Source organism: Aptenodytes patagonicus, chromosome Z, assembly GCF_965638725.1.
Source record: "Aptenodytes patagonicus chromosome Z, bAptPat1.pri.cur, whole genome shotgun sequence".
NCBI classification, from domain to species: domain Eukaryota; kingdom Metazoa; phylum Chordata; class Aves; order Sphenisciformes; family Spheniscidae; genus Aptenodytes; species Aptenodytes patagonicus.
In genome coordinates this window covers 36,801,879-36,810,633 of record NC_134982.1, presented here as the reverse complement: position 1 = coordinate 36,810,633, position 8,755 = coordinate 36,801,879, and the positions used below count along the sequence as shown (strand labels likewise).

At 47.3% G+C, this 8,755-nt stretch overlaps 1 protein-coding gene across 1 annotated transcript in view; it reads left to right on the top strand.

The window, feature by feature from the left end:
- The first annotated feature begins 4,747 nt into the window (after positions 1–4,747).
- The window catches only part of TTC39B (tetratricopeptide repeat domain 39B), an 83,694-nt gene continuing 79,686 nt past the window's right edge, over positions 4,748–8,755 (top strand). The window contains exon 1 of the mRNA XM_076363397.1: positions 4,748–4,837. Coding sequence (XP_076219512.1) covers positions 4,793–4,837 — 45 coding nt within the window. The 5' untranslated portion in view covers positions 4,748–4,792. The remainder of the gene's footprint in view (positions 4,838–8,755) is intronic.

Below are 8,755 nucleotides of genomic sequence, written 5' to 3'. Positions count from 1 at the left end.
TCTCTACAAGTGCCTAACAGAAGGTGAAAGTCTAAGTATTTAAATAAAAATACTGCATCGATATATTTGTCGAAGAAATAACGCTTAGGTTCTTCACTTCCAAATAAAGTTCTTGAGAGGTCTAACAAACAGGATTTAGATGAAGCAGCTTATTGAGGGTTGAAAACATTCACTCCTAACTGTAACAGCCCAGTATTTTAAGCTTTATTTGATGCCTGTATCTGTAGTCTCTGCAGTACATGAATACTCTGTGCCATAGTACTGTCTCCATGCATGCCAAGGTGTCTTGGAGAGGCTGCTTTCTTTTATGTCTTTCAGAAAAAGTGTATGTTGGTGTGCTTGTTTCAGTTCCTTATGCCCTTTTGTTGGAGCCTGAGGCCAGAGAATGTATTTTGAGGAGACTGACTTTCCTTTTTTTTAGTGACTTTTAACTGTTGCATTTACTTGACTAGGTGGGCTGCTCTGCGGCTTACAGCTGGGTGTGGGAAAACAGGTGCTGGGACCGAGAGTTAATATTCCTTCTAGAGACTAAGGTAAAATCTGAGACTTGTTGTTGCACGGCTGGTTAGTGGCAAAGGACCGTGTGTGTATGTGTGCAGGAAGGGGGCAGGTGACAAGAAAATAATCTTATAATCGGTCTTAGCCTTCTCATACAACTACACGTATGCATCAATGCACTCTCATATGTTTCAACTCTAAAGGGGTTACTGCTGTTGCTATAGTAATTTCTGAAACACTTTGTGAGCCACAGACTGACTCAGCTTATGGGAGGAAACAGTGTTTTGATACTGGTCCCTGCTAGGAAGAGGCATTGCTTCATCTTAATTGGCAAAATTAGTGCTGGCTAAAAAAAAATAATTGCCTAGAGGTTATGGCATGGCTGTTACAATCTATAAGGAAGTACACCCTCATCAATTTTTCTGTCTTGGCTGTTACATCTTGCTTTTGTTACAGTTTTTTTGTGAATTAGTATCTCTGCTAAGTTACCACAATTTTTTTTTTTTTTTTGCTTAGCAGGCTTCTAACTCAGTGCAGCAGTAAGAAATTTCAGTCTCTTGATCTTGAAAGGTATTCCTCAAACATGGTGATTTTTACTCTCAGCAAATCTTCCACAGTGTATTTATGTGGGTAGATTCACATGCAGTTTGTACTGCTCAGAGTACTCATTGTTCTAATCAGTAGTTTATGAAACAGTACTTCTGGAACTAGGTGGGACTTGGTTTCTGTCTTGCTCACTTGCCCTACCTCCATCAGGGAATCTGCTAATTGTTTAATGACTGTTATCTACAGTTCTTCTGTTTGGGTGAGTCTGAGAGAGTCTAACCCTACTGGAAAGTAGCTGCAGGAGTGCTAAGGCAACTTCCTAGGCTTCTTTTACAGTGGGCCTATTCTCAGGGACTATTTTCTAGTCCTCAAGAAAACTAGAACAGTACCAAGTGTTTATACCGAGGTTGATTTTATTCTTCTATATTATCTGATCATGAGGGGCAGAATAGGGCTTTTCATCCTTGTCAGATCTGTATTTGATTACAGAAGCTCAAAAAAACCATTTCTTTTTCCTCATTGTCCCATGAATTCTTATAATGAGGCAAAGTCCCAGTGAATAGTTATACTGCAGAAGGAAACACTAGCAGACCTATCAAATATCCAGGTAGTGTCAACACAGCAGCATGCAGGTGATGGCTCTGAAGATGGGGGAAATTGCAGGCAAGCTTTTCCTGGGTGGGAATTCTATATAGCTATGCCAGCCAGAGGGGAACGGTCTCTCAAGGTCTTGCCTCCTCTGTCAGATCTCAGCAAAACCCTTTCAACATGTCCACTGGAATGCTCTCTGAATGCTCTCTAGAAGATTAGTAATCAGGTCATAATCTTCCTAATTCTTGCTGCAAAGATACCTACATTCAAATTGAGAGAAACTAGAGCTGGCTGGGAACTGCGGCAGGCTTCTCTTCTCAGAGGATTAAGACCTGTTAATTCTTGTCCATATTCCTTCAGAAGTTGCATTGTTTTGTTTAGTTTTTTGCAAATGGAAAACTGTAAGAGGAAGAGGAATTTGCAAGGCTTTATTTTAATGCTTAAATTTCAAGGGAGAAGGGGAAGAATGATTGAACTGATTAAAGCCAATGGGGTGTGTGTGTGTGTGGGGGGGTGGTGTGTGTGTGGCTTTGAGCTGCCCTTTTGACTATTGTTACAATGACTTAAATGGGAGCATGCCCTGTGGCAGCCTGTCAAAGACCAAGCAAAACTCAGTAATGGTTCTGCCATTCACAGGGCCTGTACTCAGACTTCAGCAGCAATTTTCATGCCTTAGCTACCTGGGTCAGGAACGGTATGATGTAGTTATCTCTACCATGATTATTTTAGCATGCATCTTTGTTCTGACCAGAGAAAGGTCACTGATAGATACAGACTTAAATCTGCCCAAGAGAGTATATATAGACTTGGTGGGGAGGAAAGAATGCAATAATATAAATGAAACCTATCAAGAGCTAATCATGACAAAGTGGTGTTGAACTAGACCTCGGTCTTGAACTTGCTGAGTATATTAACTGAACCTCTGATTCATGCAGTTAGTCTCCGACACATAGAGTGACTACGAACTCTGCACATTGGTGTGATTTCCCCCAAAATCTCTAAAAGCGCTGGTGCTATAGTCCATTAACAGTTTCTACAAGAACCTAAGGGATGAGGCTAAGTTTTTATCCTCTGTAGCTAGAACTGGCAGTGCATAACTGTCTAGGTGTGTGGCTCCTACAGAATGGTGTAAGTGGTTCTCATCTTTAAGGACTGTGTTTCTAGAACTTGGAGACCTTATGTGTTAGCTATCCTACTCATGTATTATGTACCCCATAGTATTCTGTTATAGAATAATACTGGTTAAAAACTGTTTTTGAAACGGAGGTAGTCTGCTGCTCTAAGCAAAAGGACATCTCAAAGGGATTGCCTTTGGAGCTGAAAAATAGAAAGGGAGTAATGTTTTCAACAGAGAATGGTAACTTGTATAACCCTTGTGAACAGTAAAAATTCTGATGTAGTGGTAACATGTTTCAGGTGGAGCCGCGTGGGCAGACATGTCTGCTGTGAGTCAAATACAAAGCATGCATGGGCCTGTCTACTGTGTTTGCAGTGCTGGTATGTTTCATGTGCTTCAGATCAGTCCTGGAGTAGTATATTAATATCACTGGAGTATCTTCCAACAAGTTGCCAGTGAAGAAACATACTCAAGTGCAATAGGAGTATGGGAGAACAGTGTGTTCGTGACACCTTAACTAAGAAGAGTGCAATCTTGCAGGACAGATGAACACATTCAAGTTAGGTTTCCCTCCCCCTTTTACTTAGCTCAGCTGGGGAAAAATAGCAGAGTGGATACAGCAGTACAGTCTACGTAAGACTAACGGGGACACTTAAGTTGCTAGCCTACACTGAAAGCCTGTACTTCTGCCTCTTCTTAGACTGGAGGACTTTGCTTATCTCTAGACTGTAATCCCAAATCTTGCAAAAAGCTCTCAGGCTGTGTCTACCACCTAGTTAGCTGAATCTGTTCACTTCTCTTTCTCTCCTCATCTGCCTCTGGTTCTAATCAAAGCTAGTATATCAAAACTATTCATATTTTTTAACAGGGGCTGTGACAGAGAAGTAACCTGTAGGAAGTGGAGACGGGCATCATGCTACCTACTTTTTAGTAGAACTTGACCTCAGCTGGCAGAATAGGGAAAAGTAGAAACTGGTAGATTTTTAGCAAAGAGCATTATGATACTGTGAACTAACAACAGGATAAGGCAGGGTGGGGGAATTGAACAGTCCTTCTCAGAGAGCTGGCTGCTTTGCAAACTTTCTTCTGAAGTGGTAGTCAGCATGGTGATGAAGCAGCTCTTCCACAGAGCCTGGTCACAGGGTGCTGAAGGACTGTAGGCGCCAGTTTCTCCAGGACTTCAGGTAGTGAATGCCTGGAGCGGACTGACAACAATGGACTCATCGGGTGGCCCGCTTGCACGCAGTGCTGTCCGAGGTCCCTTCAGCCGAGCTCCACAGCAAACACAGCAGCACAGCCCGCGCTTTCCTTCCTCTGCAGCAGCTGGCCGGGCTCCGCGGCAAGTCAGCGAGGAGGCTGGTAGTACCCAGCACAGAAACACCGATCCGGCGGTGCTGGTTCAGGTGTTCTGGGCACCGTTCAGGTAACTGAGGGGACTGCAGGGACACTGAGGGATCGTAGGAATGACTGGACGAAGCTTCACTGCACTTTGGCCGGTGTAGCTGGTTACGGTGGCGCGGGGCCGCAAAGCCGCAGGCCGGCTGGACGTGGGGCGGCAGGAAGGAGCACGGTCTCACGGAGAAAGGAGACCTCGGGATGAGGTGGGGACGACACGCCGCTTGCCCCAGAGGCCGAGCCGGCCAAGCTCGTCCTACCAACGGTCCAAGAGGCCGGGACGGTGTCAGGGGCACCCCTCCGCCGCCCCGGCCGTGAGGCAGCTTTGGAGGTCGGCCAGGGGTGCCGGGGTCGGGCCTCAAGGGCAAAGGGGCGGCCGGGGCGCCGCCCGAGCGCCAGGGCGCGACCGGCGGGGGCGGGGCCTGCCATGCAAATGAGGGGGCGCGGCCACCGGAGTTGGGGGGCGGCCGGGTCGGGGAGGTGGCGGCGGGCGCGGCCCTGCAGGGACGTTGGGGGGCCGGGCGGCGCGGCCGAGCGCGGGCGGCCGGGAAGCGCGGGGGGCGGGGACCGCTGCCGGGCCGTGGGGAGCGGGACGAAGCGAGGCGGCCGCAGTCATCCCTGCGCGGCGGGCAGCGGAGCGGGAACATGGCGAGCGTAGGAAACGGCGCGGAGGAGAGCGGCGGCGAGGAGGTAACCGGTGGGAGGCGGCGAGAGGGCTCCGGGCGTGCGAGTCAGCGGTCGGTCGTCCCCTGCCGGCGCGGCGGCGGGGGGAAGCGCGGGCGGGGGCCCGGCTCCGCCGGCATCCCGATCGCCCACCTGCCCGCGCCGCCGCCTGCCGCCGCGCTGGGGCCGGGCGGGCGGCCAGCCGGGCGGCCAGCCGGGCGGCCGCCTTTTCCCAGGGCCGGCCCGGCCGCCGGCGGAGCGAGGAGCCGCCGGGAGTTGGGGAAAGTTGTCCCGGCGGCGGGGCCGCGGGCAGCCCTTTCCCGCAGCCCCCGCCTTTGTTTTTATTTTTATCTTTTTTTTCTGTTTTCTTTTTTCTTTGAAAACCCAGCTCCGCGTCGGAGCTCCGCTGCTCCGTGCGAGCTTGCTGCGCCGCCTCCCCGGTGCGCGTTTCTCCCGGCGGCGGGCGGGAGGCGCGACCCCCGCGCATCCCCCCTCGCCCGGGCGGCGCCGGGCAGGGGGGGCGCGGGGCGGGTGTGCGGGCAGCACCGCTGCCTGCTGCGCGGCGGGAGGTCCGGCGGAGCTGCGCCGCCGGGTTTTGCTGCCTGGCGGGGACGGGTCGCAGGGAGAGCCTTTACTGCCCGGGTGGTCTGGGAGGGTGCCCTTCCTCCTTCGTAGGCCCCGTGTGCGTGGGATCTTCCACGGGCGGGTTGGGCAGGGTTTGTGGCTGGGAAGTGGAATCGGGTAGAACAGATCGGAGTTTGTAATTTCCCTGTTGTTTTGGTTAAAGGTCCTTTAAACAGCCCAAACGCAGATCCCTTAAAATGATCACCTGAACTTTTAGACTTTCTTCGTATCCTCGCAGTCCAGAAAAATGCGATAGCAGAATCGTTGGTAACACCTCTCAGGAAGCTGCTGGTAGTAAGGGATCTCCTAGACCAGCTTTTGAGAAGGCTACTGCAAAACCGAGGCAGTTTTAACTGGAGGGTGCTTTTAAACTCGGTAGGTCGCAGTCCTGGCATGCGTATGTGGGGATATTGACTTGATTTCTGACTGTATAGTCTAAAATGAACGATTTCTGTGTTGCATACATTCGGCAGCTTCTTCAAAAAGACTTGTAAGGCGTGCCTTCGGCTGAACTTTGTTGAAGAAAACTTATGAATCATATGATTATGTAATAGTTTTTTAAAAAAAAAAACAAAACTTGTTAAGATGAACTTTGAAAACAGGTATGTAACCAGTGCCCCGTTTCTGAAGTGAGGCAGTGTTTCAGGGCAACTGACAAATGTATATGTAGGACTTGGGATGCTGTGTAGTTCAGTTGAATCCTCATGTTTTGTATTTGGCAGTTGCAGAAGCCGTTCTTGGAAGAGATGATAAAAACCAGCTTGTTCTTTTTCTCCGTTGGAAGGTGGGGAGATACACTAGTCTCTATTTCAGAGCGTGTTACAAAAGTTGCTACTTCCTAAGGTTGTAGTGTGGAGGCATAATGTGAAGAGGATGTGAAATGCTTAAATCTCATTGTATACTGAAGTGAATCACCGCAAAATCATAGAGTGATCTCTGCGGAGCTGAGTTTTGTTTCTGATATAAGGAGTAGTACCAGTGAAAACAAGTTACTAACAAACTGTTGCTGCTCTCAGCAAGCAAGCAGTTGAAATTCACAATTGTTAAAACGGGTATTTAGCAACCTAGTTGTAGCGCAGCTGCTCTGTGTGAACAATAGGGAAGACTATTCTTCACAGTTACTATTCTTAACAGTTTGCTGTTAAGTGTCAATGCTTTATCAGAGGAAAAGAAGCTGGCATGCAAACAAATGGAAAGTTAGGCATAAAAGCACCTGGAAGAGGCTTTATTTGAGCAGTACTCTGTGAAAAGTGCAAAGCTTTTTCCAGATGAGCTTGAAAGACCTCATGCTCTTTGCAGAGGCTTGTGCTTGGTTCTCTGGAGTCTGAAACAGACCACAATTGGTAATGGAGCAAGTGCTTGGATTTTTCCTGCTGAGATCCCAGAGTTCAGGAAGGGAGGGCAGACAGTGGCTTGATCTTGGGAAAAGTCACTGCTTCTGTAACAGAAGTTGTCGAGGCCACTGTAGGCTGCCTTTGCCTACAGGTTCACCACAATCTCTTTACTAATAAGCTAGATGTGATTTCAGCACTTCAAGCACAAGATAGTTGTTTTTAAGTGTCTTAGCTTTTTTTTTTGAAGTATGGTTATGATGTTGCGGAAGGTTACTATTAGCTTTGTTCTTAAGAGCTGCATGCATTAATAATGTTGTTTGCATGCAACATGGCGGATGGGAACTCTGCTTCCTGATTTAAGTGTACATGCTTAGTGCTATATGAACATAGCTTTTAGCATAGAATTTTGCTTTGCAGAGACTTGTGAATACGTCTTCATCCCTGAAGCTTTGAAGAAGGATATGTTAAGCTAAACCTTGAAGTTGTTTCCTGCTTAACAGGACACTGACCAGCAAGAATCCTGCTTCTAAAGTCAAAGCTTAAGGTAGCAGGTAGCTGCCCCCTGCTCTAGTCCCTGATGAATAAAATTTGTGGTTTTCCTTATGCTTTTTGCAGCTCAAGGAAGTGCCAGATACCATGTTTATCTATGTTTAATTTATTAAATTTTTGCTGATTTATGCCTCATTGTCCTGCAGCTGTGGTTTTCCAGTGGGCATGGCGAGGAAGTGGTATGAAGTGTAAATAAGTCTTTGGTTTTTTCCCCCAGCTAATGCAAGGGTAGTAGTCTGGTGTGGTGTTGTTTGGTTTTTTTTTTTAAAAAAAACCACCAACAGGAATTGGAGACCTAAGCCTAAGAGGCTGTATTAATGAGATAGTGTTATGGGTATACTCATCTGGGAAAACAAATGGTTTTCCTGTGCAGTGTTGCTTCCTGGGTGTTTGAGTGTGTGGGGCCATCCTCTACTAGGAAGCAGTTTCCTGGATGCTATGTGATCAGAGTAAAAGTGCCCACCTGTGGTGTGCCCAGCTGTGAACTCAGAATGTGATATGCCATTGGCATTTAAACCACTATATGACACTGAATTCACCTACTGGAAGTACTCGTACTATATTCTTTTGGAATAGGTTGCAAATCTAGTACAGTTATGCTTAACTTTAAGGGCAAAATAGCACTCCCAGCCACTGCAGAGTCTTCAAGCAAAACTTTAAGCCTCTCTGCATGCGCACCCCCCTCCCCCCGGTCTAAAGATTACTTAAAATAGTGGGCCAGATCTGCTTCCCATTAAGTTCACTCTGTGCTGCCCTGGTTTTTCAAAGTGTTAAAGCCAGCTTAATTGGTTACTTGGGGATTCCCTATCCATTAAAAAAAAAAAACCAACAAAACAAACCCAACATTGGCCTTTGTGCATGTGAGGGTTGTGGTGAGACAGAAAGGATCGTGATCAAGAAGTATCTAGATGCTAAAAAAATGCCTTGTTTGGCCACAGTCAGCCAGACTAAGGATTACATGCAGATCTGAAAGTGATTGGGTGCCCTTGCTGTGGTTAACTCTAAGGCTTCTATTAAGGACGGCTTGGCCAATTCAGCTAATCTGTGCCTCAGCTCTAAACTAACTTACTAAGGAAAATTTAGGTAATGAAGGTCTGATGATGCATGCTATACTCTCTGGAACTGCCCAAGCAGGGACAAACACTAGCCTGGCTTTATCAGCCTAGACAGTTTATCTTCAGAGCTAATTTAAAAAAGAAACCAGCATCGTCGTTAACTCAAAAGCTTGTTAGTACTCTGTTTAAGTACTCAAGCTTTTCATCCACTGCTGCAGCAGCTGCTGAAGTTACAATCAAAGAACTTGCTAGTAGTGTGCTGCTTTCCACCAGTGGCTTGATATAATAATGTACTTTGGAATAAATTATAGAACCGTGCAGCACTGGCTGTTCTCTCTCTCAAGTTTATGCTGAGGACTGTTCACCGGTTTTGTATGGTAATT